This window comes from Acomys minous (assembly GCF_964271855.1).
Source record: "Acomys minous genome assembly, chromosome: 15".
NCBI classification, from domain to species: Eukaryota; Metazoa; Chordata; class Mammalia; order Rodentia; family Muridae; genus Acomys; species Acomys minous.
Window position 1 is genome coordinate 3,338,228 of NC_140497.1, and position 18,631 is coordinate 3,356,858.

General features: G+C 46.4%; 1 protein-coding gene and 1 long non-coding RNA gene across 3 annotated transcripts in view; one reads left to right on the forward strand and one right to left on the reverse strand.

The window, feature by feature from the left end:
- The window catches only part of LOC311585346 (zinc finger protein Pegasus-like), a 139,771-nt gene extending 122,936 nt beyond the window's left edge, over window positions 1–16,835 (forward strand). Inside the window, exon 3 of one of the 2 annotated variants that reach the window (XM_084760434.1) lies at window positions 16,372–16,835. In XM_084760434.1, the coding sequence (XP_084616560.1) occupies window positions 16,372–16,510 (139 nt within the window). In that variant the 3' untranslated portion in view covers window positions 16,511–16,835. Of the gene's footprint in view, window positions 1–10,082; window positions 10,302–16,371 lie in introns of those variants that run through there. The other variant, XM_084760436.1, reaches the window with a different exon arrangement.
- Window positions 16,262–18,631, reverse strand: part of LOC311585349 — a 34,465-nt gene continuing 32,095 nt past the window's right edge. Inside the window, exon 12 of the long non-coding RNA XR_014775195.1 lies at window positions 16,262–16,425. This is a non-coding gene — a long non-coding RNA (uncharacterized lncRNA). The remainder of the gene's footprint in view (window positions 16,426–18,631) is intronic.

Consider the following 18,631-nt stretch of genomic DNA (forward strand, 5'->3'; position numbering starts at 1 on the left):
ATAACTTTTGAATAGGATAAAATGGCTCCACCAAAAATTACATGGGCCACATTATTATACCTGCTTAAAAAAAAAAAAAAAAAACACTGCCTGTGAGAAGCGCTGTAAAAGCAGAGGGCTGGTAGGAGCAGAGGCAGGAAACACTGAGGTGTGCTGCCCCACAAGCCACGGTTAGCACACACCACACAAAAGCGCAGCCTTCTCTACCGGAGTCAGTGGCCTCCCTCCCTCGTATCCATTTGCCTCCTTTCAGGTGGAGCAGTCACAGTGGAAAGTGTGTGGCCCTTTGTCACCTGCTGCTGGTCACATCGCCTAGTTATGTCTCACCTCTCTGTTTTCTTGTTTTAAAATGTTTTAATATTCTCTCTCGCTCTCTCTCTCTCTCTCTCTCTCTCTCTCTCTGTGTGTGTGTGTGTATGCTAGTGTGGATACTCTTGGGGGCCAGAAGAGGGCATCAGGCTGTCTGTAGCTAGAGTTACAGGTGCCTGTGGGATGTCTAACTTGGGTGCTGGGAATCAAACACAGGTCCTCTGAAAGAAGAGCAAATGCTCTTAACCACTGAGTATTACACGTTTCTTTCTTTCTTTCTTTCTTTCTTTCTTTCTTTCTTTCTTTCTTTCTTTCTTCTCCTCCTCCTTCTTCTCTTCCTCCTCCTCCTCTTCTTCCTCTTCCTCTACCTCCTCCTCCTCTTCTTTTTTGAAAATGATTGAATTCACCCTCAAATCCATCCCTTAGATATAGTCACCAGCCGCTCCCAGACAGCCGTGGCAAATTCTGCCGTCCCCAGATGCAGTGGGGCTGCCTTCTCCAGTCTTGGACTCCACAGATGGTTCCTGACTCATTAAAGAACAAAGGACTCTGCTATCAATGTCCGCTCTCCCTGTTACTCTCTGTTTGCACTCTTTGGTCTCGAGTGCACACATGTACAAAGACACACACAGAGACAGACACACACAGTCGGATATATGCACATAGACATAGACACACAGACAGACTCACACAGGCACGCACTCGACCATGCAAAACACACAGATACATACACACAGACACACAGAGTCACACATACAGACACACACAGATGCACACAGAGACACATGCACAGAGACTTACACACAGACACACAGAGATACACACATAGACGCATGCACTTATACATATACACAGACTCACACATAGACACACAGATACGCACATAGACACATGCACAGAGACTCACACACAGTCATATACATAGACACACATAGAGACGCACACACAGATATACACACAGATACAGACTCACATGTAGACACATACAGACAGGCACACATGTTGAACTATATATGACAACCAGGCACTTTCAGGGTGTACATCATTTGTTTTAATTTCATGAGTGTATTGATACTGAGCATCAAGTTTTTTGGAGGTCATTCCAAGTGAATTTTAACACAAGCATCAATAGCCATGTGCAATGAGCTGGCAGCTGTTTTATGGGTAACCTTCCTTTTTTTGCGTCTTGATCATCATATGCTGTTTGGAGTTTCACAGAAGTATGACACTCGCACTACCTGGTAATGGCACTTTGCTCAGGCTGTGCCTGGCAGGAGAATGGTGAATTATAAAGGATGATTGCCAGTGCAGAACTATTGGAACATCTCTTGGAAATACCACTTCAGAAAGTGGGATGCTTTGGAAATATTGGTGCCAAAGTATATACTTAAATAAAAGAGGCTAGAAAAGTTTAAAGTGAGAGATTGATCCACACATACAGGGAAGGATGGTTCCTGAACAGGTTACCTGGACCTGAATTTAGGGTTGGGACTCCTACAGCAGGGCAGGTGGGCCCTCCCACAGCAAGGGAGGCGGGGCTCTCCCACAGCAAGGGAGGCGGGGCCTTCCCGTGTCCTCTGTGGGCTGTGATGTTGTCCATGCTGCTTCCTATGCTGGGCTGCTCACGGCCACACTGTCTTCTTTGATCACCACACCTGTTTGTGTTTATTTTCTGTTAACTGGGTGGGATTTATATTTTGCCTGTGTAGGACGGATTTCACGTTCTTGGGAAGGCGAGATTATATAACACTGTGGAGAAACTTGAAGCTGGGTGGGGACTTGTGTTCAGTTCTCCTCTTGTCACCATCCCTGGTGTCATCCTTTCTGTGCGCTGGTTCCCCAAGGAACTGCTGTGCTTCCTGACAAGCACTGCCTGTGCCTCTGTTTCCCTGCACTAGTGGTGCTCACTCATGTTCAGGACACTGGAGGCATGCTCATGAGGGCTGCAGCACTGACAAACAAACAGTGTGACTCTGAAACACGATAGTCCTGTCTCCCTGAGAAATTCTAAGGAGTAGGAAGCCCATAATACTCACCCTCAAGGCTGTTTCTTGATGTTTCTTTCAAAATGGGCACTGAGTGTAGATCTGTAGAGGTCACGGTCCTTGCTGGGGACCTCAAGCCGTCATCGACTCAGATATGGGGGAGCTGGTTTAGTTGGTCATCCATGTTGTGTTTTGGTTTGGGGATGAAAGAACAGTCTTCACTTCTCAAAACCGTGTTGGCATTTCCCTCACACCCACTGAAACTGCATAATGTAGCAGCGTTTGTAAGCAAAAGGAGACCCTTGAAGAGGGAAAGGCAGGTGAGGAAAGGAGGTGAGTTCCGCTGTTATGAAGGGCCTTGCGTGCCGTGATCCCCTGGAGAACTCACTGGTGAGGTAACTGTCCTGAAGGTGGCTGTGGAGAGGCTGGAAAGGCCTCCACCCAGAGCTGCTGGAGTGTGGCTGCAGACCAGACTCAGCGTGCATCAGCTTCTTTACTTGATGGTGTTTGAAATCCTCCTATGAACTTTGAGCCAAGGTTGTATTCAAGTTAAATACAACTATAATTTGGTGTCAATTCTTTTTTTTTTTAATGTCTTGAGACTGGTTTAGCCTTCACTGTGTGTGTACTTAGTGCGTAAGTGGAAGGAGAGGCTTTTTTTTTCAACACAATAAACTTTGATTGAAATAAAAACAATCTGCTTGAATAGACTATCTCCATGCATTTCTGAAAAAAAAAAAAGCCGAATTCTACCCGTGTCAGGAGCATCTGTTTATGGAGCAGCCCTCCTGTTCTCTCTCTCAGTGCTTACCTCAGTGACTATAGTGCAATTTTAACAAGCTGCCTGGAGAATGGGAGGGATTAGGGAGGTGGCAGCTGTTCAAATTTCTCTGGTCCTTTCCAGAGAACCTTGGACTTTTATAGGAATAGCTTTAATGTCAAGGAAGACTGGAAAAATTCACACACATTTTTTCCCACTTAATGATTTTGGAATTGAGTTTTAAAATGCAATACCTACAAAGCACAGAAGGTTTTTGTTGTGTAAGGAAAAAGATTTTTTTTCTTTAATCGGCATATCTAATAAAGTCAACAAAAGGTCAGTGTATAAGGATGTCAGAGTTCTCTTTAAGGCTGAGGTATAAAAAATAAAATAGAGTAGTGAGGGGGAAAAACTCAGAAGGGCTGTTTACTAGGTCAATAACAATTCCTCAGCAGGGGTAGATAGTGTCTAGACAGACAGTCCATGTCTTGTGTCCCCTGCGTGTGCAGAAGACACCTCTCCAACGCTGGGTCTGACCCTAGGACCTGAGCAGTGTGGCTCCCAGCACTTTCTTCCGCCCTGAGAAGCATAGCAGTGAGTGGCACCTTCTGTAGTGGCTTTGGTCAGGGTAACTATGTAAGATGGCGCCTTGCGGAAGTCATCTTCTCACCACTCTGTCCATCTCCTTGCAAGGGTTCCACACCCTGCCAGGCCTCCTTGGCCGCCGTTCTTTCGTCCCTCTCTGCCCAGGACAGCCTGGGCAAGCTATAAAGCAGCTGTTGGCTTTGATCTCGTTTGTGTGCATTTTACTTGCAGGTGGAATGTTGACTGAAAGGGTACGGGCTTTTTTTCTTTTTCTTTTTTTCTAAATTCTGTCCCTCCTACTATGGGATAAGAGTGGAAGAGTAAAAGGTGGCTTGTGTGGAGTTTACTCTCTCTCCTGAAAGGGATCTAAGATCTTTATTCCTGTGGGTTCAAAAACTGTTTACTGCCCTGGGGTTTTCTAGGAAGTTAAAGCCTCTTTGAAATCATCTCAAAAAAAAAAAAAAGTTCACAGCTTTTAATTGAGGCTTAAGTCAGGTTACAGCCAAAAGGAGGAGGAATCTAAGCAATGGTGACGATGAAAACCATTTGTTAATTATACATTTTTCACTTATTAATTCATGAAGATATCCAAAGCAGATTAATCCTTTAATTATATGTAAAGTGTAACAATTACAGTGTATAGAAGACACAAAGTAACGAGTAGACACAGTCAACAACAGGAGAGGCACAAAATGTTGCATTGCGCTAGGTGAGAACTCATCTTGTTGTTAAATGAAGTGAAAGCAGTGGAAGTCCTCTCAGTTACGGTTGCTATTTTAAACTTTCTACTTCATGTGTATGGGTGTTCTGCCAGCATGTTTGTCTGCATGCATGTGCCTGCCTCATGTCTGTGGAGGCCAGAAGAGGACACTGGGTCCCCAAGAACTACAGTCATGGGTGAACCTGAGTCCCGAGCTACCATGTAGGTGCGGGGACTCCAACCTAAAGTCCTCTGCAGGAGCGCTGGCTCCTCTTCACCACTGAGCCATCTCTCCAGCTTCCTTCTTGGTTATTTTGGGGGTAGGGTCTCACCTGAAACACATTGTGTGGCCACAAGTAATGTTGAAATTTGGGTCCTCCTGGTTCCACCTCCCCGGTGCTGGGATTACAAGTTTGTGCCACCAAGCTTGGGATGTTAAAACTCTGTGTCTATTTATTTACTATTATTTTGAGGTTCAGGTCTTACCATGTCTGACCCTGGCCTTACACTCACTGGTGATGGATTTCCTGCTGTAGCCACTTTATACTGCTGACAGGCACACACCACCACACCTGTGAAACATTTTTAGTTGATGTGATTCAGGAAAACATGCCTCAGACATGGATCCTTAGAGAAGTGATTCTCTTAGACCATCTTGACCATCGTCTTGCAGGAGAATTTCCTGTGAGGGTCAAATCCTGTTAGTATCTGTCTTCAGGGCAGCATGTTCTTCTACTGTGTGGTATTTACTAAGGTTGTAATTTGTGTATAATTGTTCGTATTTTGAACTAAACAATTATTAATTTGAAGATTTATTTTTATTACTTTAAATTATGCATATGTATGTGTGTATATATATATATGAGAGGAGTATGCATAAGTGAATGCAGATGCCCTTGGAGGCTAAAGGTGTTATAGCCTCCCTGAGCTCAAGTTACAGGCCATTGTGATCCCCACAAACGTGGATACTGTGAACTAAACTCCGGTCCCCTGAAAGAGCAATATGGATTCTTAACCCACAATTGTTAAGATTGAGGCTAGAGGCCAAAGCTGCTTTGACTCAGCTCTAGATCTGAGACAGAGGGCTGGCCTAAGGATGTGAAATGAGTGAATAACGCTAAGGAACGCTTTGCACACACTCTCTTCTGATTCCTAGACAGTACGCTAAACTTCGCTGTGCGCGATCAATCTTCCGTAGAGAGTGAAGACCGGATGAACTGGCCACTTGGGCTTTTGATGACACAGCGTTTTAGGAATATGATTCAGAAAATCTAGAAGTTAATGTAACTCAACTGACCCTAAATTGTCCCTCCAAGTATTTCTTTTTGAGTTCTGGCAAGTGCTGGCGGTCCACAAGGAATTCGCTGTTAAAGTTTCTGGAAACAAAATAGTTTAACCGTTACTCATGGAAGAATTCATCCCGTTCTTCTGAAGGCGCTCAGGGTCTGGGCTTCTCTGGCCTGATGGAGTGACAAGGTCTCCCGAAAAACACGGAGTTGCAATGAAATGAGATGGACACGTGGGCCCAGTGAAACATGATGTCTAGGCCCCGTCCAGCCACTTGATATCAGCATGACATTGAGCACATCCCCCTGCCGCAGCCCAGCTTTATTTGTTGTTAAGTGGAGCGATCAGGCCACTGATGAGAAGTGCCCAGCCCGTGCGCACGGGGAGATTTGTTAATTTCTTAATGCGTCTTTCCTGGAGCCATCTAGATGATGGGCTGAGTCACACCATTCATCTTCACACAGGCAGGCCGATTGCCCGGGTGGGGTTTTAGGACCAAGATGACTTTTGCAGTCAATAACATTAGTGATAGTTTTCAAGAAGGTGCCATACTGCTATTTGGAGTTCTCTAAGTCTCTAATGCCTGAGTTAGCAATAAAGGAATAAGTCATTAACATTATATATGAAATCCTTGAATTTTGCTTTAGTTTTGTTTGGGATAAAACCTAAGTGCCAGTGCTGGGCTCTGGGGGTACATACCTTTAATCCCAGCATGTGGGAGGCAGAGGCAGGTGGATCTCTGGGTTTGCAGCCAGCCCAGTGTACAGAGTGAGTTCCAGGATAGCCAGAGCTACACAGAGAAACCCTGTCTCAAAAAAACAAAGGAAACCAATGCAAACCAAAAAAACCTAGGGGCCAATAAGTATTAGGCATCACTTCACATTTTATATTAACTTCCCCTACCAGTGAGCTTATTGATTGCAGTGAAGAAGAGTGGTGCGTTCACCATTGCATTGTAATTACTTTTTAAAAGCTAAAATGTGTCCTTCTTGGTTTTGTACAGTGCATGTTAAGACTCCTTGCTAGATTGCTGGAGCTCAGGCCACACACCATAAGGTGTTTATGACCCACAAATTGTTCAGTGGGCAGGAAATGGTACTTATTACCAGGGTTCAGTTCGTGCAAAACTTGCATCGCTGGAGGCTAGCAAGTGCTCGGTGAACTTGGGGAGCATATGAACAATTACCTTCTCTTCAGTGTCATTTAGAGCTGGCCCATAGTAGAGCCCAGTTGTCTCTAACTTGCATGCTTGCTCTAGTTACTAAAATTGAGATATTCAAGTTTTCCTTTATAAAAAAAATCGGTTTTATTGGAGGATAAACAATTCTCTTTTTGTTCTGGAAACTGGTTTAGATTTTAATAACCTACAGTCTTCCATCTGCTCCAACTATAAATTGTCCATACAATTTATCATCTTGACAGGATGGTGCCAGGTCAGAATCACTGGGCAGGAACAACTTCCTGAGTCCACTCTCTTCTGAAAAAGTCACTGGGTCCTTTGTCACTCTGAGCAGGTGACTGTGCTGGGCTGGAGGGCTGTCATGTGACATGAAGGAAAGGGATGCATGCTCACCCCAGCAGCCCCCAGCAGCGGATGAACGTTTTAGGAAGAGATATGACAAAGCATAAAACAATGCACCCATCGCAGTTCCTGAATCTTAAAGCATTTACCCGAATTGTTTGACAGAGAAACAAATGAATAGCCAGAGCTTAGCTCAGAAGATTTTTGTATCAAAGCAATTTGACAACAAAATGGGTGTCTATCCATCAGTTTCCACATGTTTGAAAAGAAGCAAACCGGTGAAAATAAAAAGGGTTCTAAACATTGTTCATAAACAGTGAAGACTGGCCCATATAACCACACAGGTTCTCTCTTCAGGTCTGTGCTCTGTCCCTTTAAGGAGAGCATGCAGGAGCCAGCTGCAGATCTGAGGTATTCCAAGCCTCTCTCTGGGAGCCTGCTGTGCATTACAGCTGGCTTGCTGCCTTGCTTGTTAATTCTGATAAAATACGGGTTTGCATTAAGCTACTATGGCTTCTTTGTCTTTTTAACCTATTCAGTTGGAATCTTCTAGAAGGCTGTGATTAACGCTGTAGAAATGAAGAAAATTTGCGTGGCAAGAGACAAATCACAGAGGGACCGCATGTGCTCTCATTGTACTGCTGTGTTGTGGGAGGCTCAGGCTGCGAACCCAGACCTGAACCACGCAGGCAGTGGGGCCAGGAACCTTCACAGTCTGCCCATGACGCTGACGTTAGCATACAGTCTGGACGTGGGCCCGGAGGCATGCATCCGGGGCACAAAGGAAGATGGTCCTTGTTGAGAATCAGATCTGAAAGAGATGGGTCCCTTTGTGGGTGATTCAAGCTTTGCTGGGATGCGTGGTGCAGTTCCTGTCAGTCATGAGAGGAGGAATCTTTAGTACAGGTGTTAGCACCCCAGAAAGCCCATATATTTTTAATTTTTATATCCAGTTCTGAAAGAGTGACGATGAGGGGAGCAAGCTGTACCCTCAATCTTTGTCCCTGGTGATCCCATCTGTTCACAAGTGGCGTTAGCAAGTGAGGCCAAGATATTCAACCATCGTGAAGAGAGACTACGCGTGCTTGCCTCCTAGAATGAACCTCCCCAGCTTGTAAAGGCTCTTCTGGCCACCAATGTCTCTCTTACTCCCTTTCACACAGGACCTGCGGCCCCGGATGAAGGTCAATGGCAGTGAGTGGTCAGTAGTGCAGGCGAGGCAGTGGCCTGGTTTGCATCTGAACTCTGTTTCTGGAAGTTCATCTCAGCCTCCCTATGCATCTCTCTCCTCACCCTGGACCAGCTGAGTGGTCTGTGCAAGAGGACAGGCACAGAGCTGAGCGCACAGTGCAGTGTTGGTGGTGGGGTCTGCTGCAGATCTTGGGTGCCCAGTGAGGGAGGCAAGGCTCCCTGGAGGGACCCCCATGGGGTAATGCTAGCCTTGGGCTGAGAAAGAAGACACTGAACACCCTCTATTCTCTGTACTCTCCCCACCTTTTCTTAAACTTCAGACTCTCATGTTGCTGTTTTTTCTGGTCTCCTAGCTCTTGTCACTTACTCATCCATTCTCCATTCTCGGTAGTTCTCATTTTAAACTTGTAATTTAGACCAAATACATTTTAAAGGATTTTTTGGTTGTTCCAGCACATGGCCTTCCTAGCCAGACTTGTTTTAGAGAAGAAGACCATGACCAAAGGCATCTCAGAGATGAAAGGGTTTATTTCAGCTTATACTTCCACATCACTGTTCACCACCAAAGGCAGTCAGGACAGGAGCTCAGGCAGGGCAGGAACCTGGGGCAGGAGCTGATGCAGAGGCCGTGGAGGGGCGTGGCTTATGGCTTGCCCAGTCTGGTTTCTTACAGAATCTGACCTTGAGGCTCAGAGATCTAAGTGATGGGAATCAGAGTTTGAGCCACCACACCCGGCCTTTTGTGTGTTAATGGGTGTTTTCTTGCGTGAATATGTCTCAGGGACCTGAGCTAGAGGTAGAGTAACTGTGAGCTGCCATGTAAGTGCTGGGAGTTGAACTGTGGTCCTTTGGAAGAACAGTCAATGCTTTTAGTTGCTGAGCCAGCTTTCCAGCCCATATATTTCTAAAGCTGCTTGGTCTGTATTCATGTGCATGTTTCAGGACTGACCATTTGGTGTTGGCTTTACTTCCGCCATCTTGGTAGAGGATGGCCACTGATGTCCTCACAGGGGACTGATGATGAAGACAACCAGGAAGCTTTTGGGATGTGTTGTTCACACCAAATGGTTTGTAAAGATGGGGAAGCAAAGATGTGAAGGCAGCACTTCACTTAGGTTTCACACTGGGCATATTGTGCTTGTCACAGAAGTAAGGGAAGGATTTTGAACTAACAGAATAGCATGGCGATATGAAAAGCCTCTCCTGTAGTCAGTTTGAGGCAGAAGCCTGAAGCACACATTCGCACCGCAGCTCGTGGATGAGGACGTGAAGACAGGTAGGTATGATGTCCCTTTTGTGCTCCTTTGTCATATGAAATGGGCTGAAGACACTTCCAGGCCCTCCTAACTCAACAACTATTTAATATCATTTTGCTTTCTTTCTAAGACAGCTTGCTACCTTTCCCAAAGAAGGGTAAAAGCGGGGTTTGCCATGACCTTCTAAAGCTCTACAAGTTTATCTGGAAAACTGTTGGTTTGTGTTTCTTTACACATAAGTATTTCCCATCCTTCCACACTCAGCTGGCATTAAAACAAAAGGCTTAGTGAATACCTTTTTAGTAACCTGTAGCTCCTCAGCCAAGGAGCAAAGACAACAACGTAAGGCAAGGCAGCCACGTAAACAGGAAAGAGTGCATCCAAAGCAGTGCGTGTGCCGGATCTGTTCGTGGGACCGGGATGCTGGGACGTTGGAAATCCAGTCTACAAGGAGTTGGTGCAGACCCTCGACTTTTCTCCGTTACAGCCCATCATTTTCAGAAGAGCACTTGGTTCTCCTGGGCGAGGGAGAAACTCCAGAGCACAGAGCTGAGGAGAGAGGGGAGTCCAGCGCTGGTGTGGTTTCAAAGCCATGTGCAGCTGGTCTGTGAGCGGTGGAGGAGTCAAGGGTTTTTCTAGAGCCTGAGGAAGTTGGGAGGAAAACAGGGAGGCTGAGGTGTCTGAGCACAAGAATGTGAAGGGACAACAGCAGGTGGGTTAAGACACTGGCGCCTCATTCCGTTCCACTGGAGGCTTGTCTGCAGGTGCACGGTGGAAGGACTGTCAAAGAATGACGGTGCAACTTTAGCCCAGCAGGGAGATCCAACACTCCAGTGCGTTCACCCTGCAAACAAACTTCATTTCATTCCTGGGGGTTCGGGGCAGGGAGACATGGAATGGCATTTCAGGGTATACAAGATGGCTGTTTTGGCCACGAGAACATTGTGTTTATTCACCCCGGGAGCCACTGCAGGTCACGCCGTTTGCTTGGTGCCACTTGGTCTGCCGCGCTGCCTTCCTGGACAGGAAGCCCTTAAGATTAAAGATTATATTTTTATGGTTGCATGCCTGCCTACTCCAAGCTATTAGCCGAAGAGAAATGTAGCTAGAAGTCCATTTGCAGGAAGGATATTAACAATCATTTGTGTGTGTGTGACACGATGAAAAATAAGGGGAAGCCAAGTAGAGGAATAGAAGGCAGAAGGCAGCCAAAGCATTGTTTGGGATATTAGAATATTTCTGTCGACTTTTCTCATTTGGGATCGGTGTTGCATGTGTGATTAAAATAAAATTGAAAAAGAATTTAGCATATTGGGATGTTAGCAGATAGAGGATTTCATCTTTCCACAGCCGTCTTTCACAAAGCACCGTTCTTGCAAAATTACATCTGGACAAATGGAAATAAGTTGGTATCTGAAACTGAGCCTACATGTGCCTGCGGGAGGTGGAGGCCAGTTGCTCCTCCCCACCTGCCCCCGCTGGGCTGCCTTCGCGTCTGTGGAACACATTCTGAAACCCAGTTTCTTCGTACAAGCCTGATGGGTGAGTTGTAGTTTGGCGTTTCATAATCATGACACTTGCTTTTATATTTTCGTAAATAAATTTGTCAAAGTAAAGTAACAAGTACAATGTATGAATAAATACCATTTTAAAAACCCTCAGCCTTTCAGAGAGAATTATTGCTAATACAGTAGGAAATTCACTTTTTTCCCCCAACACAGGCTGCTTTTATGTTGTATTTAAGACTCATAACTGAAAATAATCTTTAAGAGCTGGCTGGGGTTCTGGGCATGCGTATGTGTACATGTACAGTGAGGTATTCAAGTCTTCTGAGATGAAATCGTATTGGCAGTGTCCACAAAGGTGTTTTAAGACAGTTGATTCATTCTAATTTACTGTTTACCTTCAGTGAACCACAAAAATATTAAAATAACCCTTAACATGAGAAGCAACTTAATTAAATAATTCCCGCGTTTCATATTAAAAGAGCTGATTTTGAATGTGTACCAATCATTATCCAGATTAATTTAGTGTCATTAGAAAATCAGATGATAAAAGGTTTGGCATTAGTAAAAGGAATTTTTTTCTGAAACGAGTAGTATATCACTTCATGTTCCAAGCAGGAAAAACACTATAAATTGAAAAATATAACATTTGGTTTAAAAGAATATATATATATATATATATATATATATATATATATATATTCATTAGAAATATTTTAATAAAAAATAAAAATGCCAAAAAGAGAGCAGTTGTTGGTGATGTCTTCATTGAAGAATAACTGTAACTGTGTTCCATGTGCATGCATCTTTAAGTGCCTCTATAGTGATCTGTCAATATTGTCTGTTTCCAAATGGGACTTTTAATGGTATCTGTACATATTACAACAGCAGTGTTTTACTGGGTGAGGGAGCATCCCGTAGCTGCCTCTTAGTGTTTCGAGATGAGTGCTCTAGACCGTGTGCCAGTGCCTGGGAGGCGGGTTGCCCTGAGGACAACAGGGCGCACTTGCATCCCCCTTTCTTCTTGTTATTTCAGAACTGCCCGGCTCTGTCATTATAGACGCTGCGTTTGCAGCCATCTCGCTGTTCCTATCTGCTAGAGAGCACCGGGCTGCTAAATTTACCTGGGGCTTTACACCATGAAAAAGAGTTCTGAAGAGCAGTCTGTGAAATTGCTGTCCAGGCCTCATAGGTTTCGCTGGTGGATATCACCTTATCCATCACAGGTACCGAGCACTCAATGGCGCTTAAACACTGAAATATGGCCCATTTCCTTGCGTCCTCTTAGTGCAACTTCCTTGCAGGCCACAAAAGCCAATTTTGTGCTTATCTGACAGAGCCGAGAATGCTGGCTTTCCTGTTATTTTCCTCCTTTCTGTCTCGACAGAGATTATTTTTTCATAAACAAAAGTGGACGTTCTATGCTAGGGTTGGAGCAGGCTGGGTGGGCCAGGCCTGTGGCCCGTGACTGTGGATGATAGGTCAATGGGCTGGCTGCCTGCTATGAGCTCCGCAGGTGACGCTGCCTGTGCAGCTGTGTGAAGGATTGTCCTCACACTGTCAAGGACAGGAGGGCCCTCCCAGCTGCATGTAACTAGTCAAATGTGAAATAGTTTCTCTGGCAAGCAAAAGGCTCTCTGTGTTCGCTCGCAGCCCCATCCTCCCGCAGTTCTCCTACCTTCCCAACAAGTCAGAAGCACAAATGTCTCCCACGCCGGCTGTCCAGGCTTCGCACCGCTTTTTATTTGAGAAGGAAGATGAAAAATCACCACCTTCCACTCCTCTCCTCTCTTTTTTTCTTTTTCAAAGCCAAACTAACTAATAACCGTTTAACAGAACATGGTTTTTAAAAAGTTGAAGTGCCTGGCTCATCAAGGAGCTGTGACCAGTCTCCTTTATGAGAAATCGCTAAGGTATGAAGCGGATTCTCACAGGATGTGTGTGTGTGTGTGTGTGTGTGTGTGTGTGTGTGTGTGTGTGTGTGTGTGTGTGTGTAGGCCTGAGAGTATTGCCATGCTATCCTGAAATAGAAGAGAGACATAAAAAGCATGTGAAATTTTATGAACCCACTTATGTAAATGAAACAATATAAACTAGAGTGATGGGGGAGGGGGCAGGAGAGAGGGGGGGGGGAGAGGGCGAGCCAAGCTAATCAAAATCTTAACAGTCCAGTCCCTCTCCACAGCAGACTGGCTCCCATTGACACTTAATAGTTAAGCTAGTCCATTTGTTCTCAGGGCAAAAGTTCCCACAGCTTAAAAACAGCACAATAGGCTGCGCTGAGGAGCTTGCAGAGGAGTGCAGGGGCCATGCAGAAGCCCAGGGCTCTATTGAAGAAGCAGCTGCAGGCAGCCTCACTTCTGACCCTGTGGACACTCTCAGGGTGGTCAGGGTTCAAGCCTTTCACTCCTGCCCAGAGCGGCTTGTTATTCACAGGGTGGAGCTGGGCTCCTGTTGCTGCCCCACCACCAGGAAAGCAGATGCCGAGTTTACCACCAGAAGCAGGAGCCACATGGACTCTGAGTGGGGCAGGCTTTCAGGATGATGGCCAGGCTCACTGGAGACTTCTATTGCCGGTAATCCTTTTAGATCTCCAACACAGATTGATAGCCTTTACTTGAAGCTATTGTCAACACAGATGGTGCTGGGCTTGGGAAGCAGAGGCAGACAAATCCTGTTTGTATTTATATAGTTTATACTTTTATTCTAAGAGGTTTAACTGTGATGTTATCTGCTCATTATAACCAATTACAGCACCCACACAGGCTCAAGGATACGCTCACGATAAAAATGATCAAGTAAACGGCCATATCACCATACATGTTTGTAAGTGAGCATATGTCTAAATCAATTTTATGTATGAATTTATGGTCCATGAAAGAAGCTTCAAACATTTGAGCGTCACAACAGCACCTGCCTCTTGATACAGCGGTTATGTTGCTAAGGGAGGGGTTGGAATTATTATTAATATATTTTTAATTACTTTATTTATTTTTTGGTTTTTTGAAACGGGGTTTCTCTGCGTAGCCTTGGCTGTCCTGGACTCACTTTGTAGACCAGGCTGGCCTCGAACCCACAGCAATCCACCTCCTTCTACCTCCCAAATGCTGGGATTAAAGGCATGCACCACCACCGCCCAGCTGGAATTATTTTGTTTTAAGAAATGAAAGCCTTGCCTGTATGATTTATTTTGTTGTCTCTCTGTCTGTCTGTCTGTCTGTCTGAGACAGGGTGCCACTCTGTCATCTGTCGTCCGGGCTGGTTTCTGACCCAGGCATGATCTTGCTGCCTTTGCTCCAGAATACTGGGACTGCAGCGGTGACAACATGCCTGGGTTATCCAGACACGGTGGAAGAGCAATGGTCACAAGACTGGTCTGTGGGAGACAAGTGTCCCTCAGGCACCAGGGCCTCATGTGCACCTTAGGATTTTCATTGGGAGCGGGGGACACAGGTCTGTCCATCCGCTGCAGGCATTGCCACCTCAGGGAGCGGGGGACACAGGTCTGTCCATCCGCTGCAGGCATTGCCACCTCAGGCACCTGTGCCCCAGCACTGGCCTCTCACCGTGGATATCCACATTTCACGACTGTTCCATCTCTCTGTGCTATTGTCCCAACCTCTCCTCTTGAAGCTGACTTTTCCATCCTGGCTCTCTCCAGGGTCACCGTTAATTCTTGCTGTCTCCTAGCCTACTCCTTCTTGAATTAGAGGATGCTGTTCCAAGCTTTGTGAACCCTGCCCCCCATACACGTGCACACATTGTTTGTTTGTCTGTTCTCTGAGATACCTGAGGGCAGTGATTGGAATTCTGTTCACCAGCATATGCCAAGCCTCTCTTTGGACTTGATGCTAGGATGTTCTGTAGAATGCGGAATACTGAGTAAAAGATTAGTAGTGTTTTGCTGAGGCACATTGCAGGAGATGATGCAGTGTGATGCATGCTCAGGCCCAGCTTGCAGCTCTCTCTTTCAGGTGCTGGTGCCATGGCAAGCCAGGGCGCTAGGGGCTCAGCACGTAAGTTTCCATTTTGATTTTTTTTTTTTTAGGACACCAAAACTTCACAGCAGAAAAATGATCAGTAGGGATGTCCCCACACTTCTGGACTGTAGGAGTCTGCAGTCAAAGTGTGGGTAAGACTGTGCTGTCTCCGTGCCTCACGAGCTGTCCTTTCTACTCCTCTTCCAGCCTCTAGTAGTCCCAGCTATGGCTGTGTGGCTGTGCGGCATCTCCGCTTCTGTCTCAGCATGGCTCCTCCTCTCCTCATGCCTCTCCTCTGTGCAGCTGTAGGAGCCCACCCACATGACGCATGCTCCTTTCTCCTTGAGATTCTTGAGTTGGTTGCATTTGCAAGGTCCCATCATGGGTAGTCCTTCAGAGGCTGTGCAGGCGAGGCGGGAAGGCTAGAGCAAGCTGAGGTGAGCTTCTCAGGGGCTGGGGGAGCTGCTAGGCTTCAAGTTCTGTTATCTGACTCCACTGGCACAGAGCTCATAGCTTCCCCCTGTGGCTTCAAGATGGCCTGATGTTTCCTGTCAGGATAGGATTTACATCACTGTTCTCCAGTGAGCACAGGGGAGCTGCTTGCACCCCCTGATCTTGTGTTGTAGCAGACCCTGGGTGCTAAAATGATAGTGTGGCCCCTGATCCATATTCTTGGCTATACAGTTGCCAAGAGAGCAAGGGCCAAGTGCTGTCAACCCCAAGACTGGGATGACCTTGGGGTGTCAGGCGGGAGTGCTGTCTACTAACCTGCACCCCTCAGTTAAGGGTTATCCCTGACACTGAGTTTCAGAGCACTATGTTGAACACATACAAAGTATCTCTTTACTTTGACCTTAGACTGGGTTAATTAAGTACCAGTGGGCTGGTAGGATGGTTCCCCAGATAAAGAGGTTTGTTGCCAATCCTGAGGAAATGCATTTGTTTCTGTGGGACCCATGGAAGGAGAAAACTGACTCCTTCAAGTTGACCTCTGACCTTTCCACACCCCACATGTACCCCCCCCCCACACACATAATAAATAGATATATTAGAGGGGTCAACACTCCTCTCTACTGTGTGCAGTTCTGGGGTAGTCAAAACTTCTGATCTTCTGCAGATACAGGTTCAGAATAAAGAGAACCATGAAACATTTATTCTAAAATGTTGTATAGTGTATGCAGTTTTCTCAGACACCACCTCGTTCTCTGAGCTCTTTTCACTGAAGAACTGCACTGCTTCTGTACGGGATGCCAGCCTAAGTGTCCCCCACGACGAACTTTTGTCATTCCAGATGCCCATGTGGTCAACTTGCAGACAAAGGCTCATCTGTAAGATCATCTCATCCCTGCATCCGGGAAGGAGAGCCTCGGTTAGAGTGGTCTGTGGGCATTGCCTGTGAGGAACTGTACAGATTGATGTGGGGGAGCTGAGCCCACCGTGGGTGGCACCATCCCTACGCAGGAGTGCATGGGCTAAGAAATCCATTTAAACACAAGCCAGCCAGTAAGCCAGTGAGAAGCTCTCTTCTATTTCTGCTTTGGGTTCCTGCTCCAACTTTCCTCAATGGTTGGCAGTTACCAGGAAGTGTAATATAGAACCTTTCTTCCTCTTTTTTTTTTTTACCATGGAATTTATTACAGTAGCAGAAAACAAAGTAGAACAAGAAGGAAGAGTTGTTTGTATCTCCTGACAGGGTTGCATTTACCATCAGCCAGATTCTCTGAATTTAAGCAATCTTGGTCAGAGAAAATTTTAAGAGCCCTACCCATTAACCTGGGAATCGGTGTGCACTCCTGATGCTGTGACAAGGGACACATGGAGAGGGCCAGAGTGTGTGAGCCATGAAAGCTCAGACCGCATGGTTACCACATGGCCACTGACATATATAGCTCAATGTTCATGATCGGCTGCGGAATGTTCAAAGTATGTGCTTTGCTCTCAAATAATGGTTCTCAAAGTAAACATCTTTCTGAACAAGAGTATGCCTTTTTTGAGGCACAAGGAGCTCTGTTCGTCTTCCAATCATATCAAAGCAGATCAGAAGAAACAGGAAGCTCACTCTACTTGTGGGTATCCATTCACGCACGATACCCATTTTGACTGAAGCCTTCAGGCTTCTGTTACCTATTTACTTATCCACTGAGAATCACTTACCCTACTTGCTGGGAGCTAAGTACACATGTGGTTCTAAGGTTCTGATTTACATGGCAGAGACTCAGCCTTCCCAGAGAGAGTGCTGAGGTAGAGCAGTGAGCTTGACATGCTGCCATTCCTCATCAGTGGAGTGGTCACTACATTTTACATGTTCACACGAGCACACACATGTGCACATGTGCACATGCACATACACATGCACACACAAATGTACAGTACACATGCACATGTACACACACACACACACACACACACACACACACACACACAAGCACACAGGCACGCACTCAGTAAACCCTGAGGGCAACTAGGAGACCATGGTTACAAGTAATTACAAAGCCTTGTGCACAGAAAATATGATATAGGATCTCAGAGAAGGGCAGTATCACCAGAGTAACAGAATTGAGAGGGAATCTGTCTGTCTGTCTGTCTGTCTGTCTGTTTATCATCTATCTAAAGGGGATTTATTAGAATGACTCAATGACTTAACATGCTGTGGTCCAGCTAGTCCGACAATGGCTGCCTGTGAATGGAAAGTCCAAGAATCCGGTAGCTGCTCAGTCCGTGAGGCTGGATGTCTCAGCCAGTCTTCCGTCGTCTACCTCAGAACCCCTAAGGAGCAGGCTCCCTGCCAGGGAAGGACTTGCTGGAGGGGTGAGAGCATCAGGCCGAGAGCAAACGCCTCCCTCTTCCATGTCCCATGCACGCTCCTGGCAGAAGGCACGGACCAGATTAGAGGTTGGCCTTCCCAGGCCAGAAGGCATGTGCTCCACTTCAAAGATCCAGATTAGAAGTGGACCTCCCAACCTCACGTTAAGCAAAGCCCCTCCCAGGTGGGCCCCATCTGGGGTTTTACTTCACTCCAGATGTAGGCAAGTTGACAACTAGGAACAGCCATCACAATGAGTCTGGCAGGACAGTTTGTGTGAGCCAAAGTTCCAGGCAGGAGGCATGTGGGTGACACAGTGTGTAGGAAGAGGGCCCTGTGCTGCACACAGTGTGGCCAGTGTACAGGAGGAGGGATCTAGTGCAAGGCTCTGTGCTGCACACAGTGTGGCCAGTGTGTAGGAAGAGGGGACTAGTGCAGGGCTCTGTGCTGCACACAGTGTGGCCAGTGTGTAGGAAGAGGGGTCTAGTGCAAGGCTCTGTGCTGCACACAGTGTGGCTAGAGTGTAGGAAGAGGGGGTCTAGTGCAAGGTTCTGTGCTACACACAGGGTGGCCAGTGTGTAGGAAGAGGGGTCTAGTGCAAGGCTCTGTGCTGCACACAGTGTGGCCAGTGTATAGGAAGAGGGGTCTAGTGCAAGGCTCTGTGCTGCACAGAGTGTGGCCAGTGTGTAGGAAGAGGGGTCTAGTGCAGGGCTCTGTGCTGCACACAGTGTGGCCAGTGTGTAGGAAG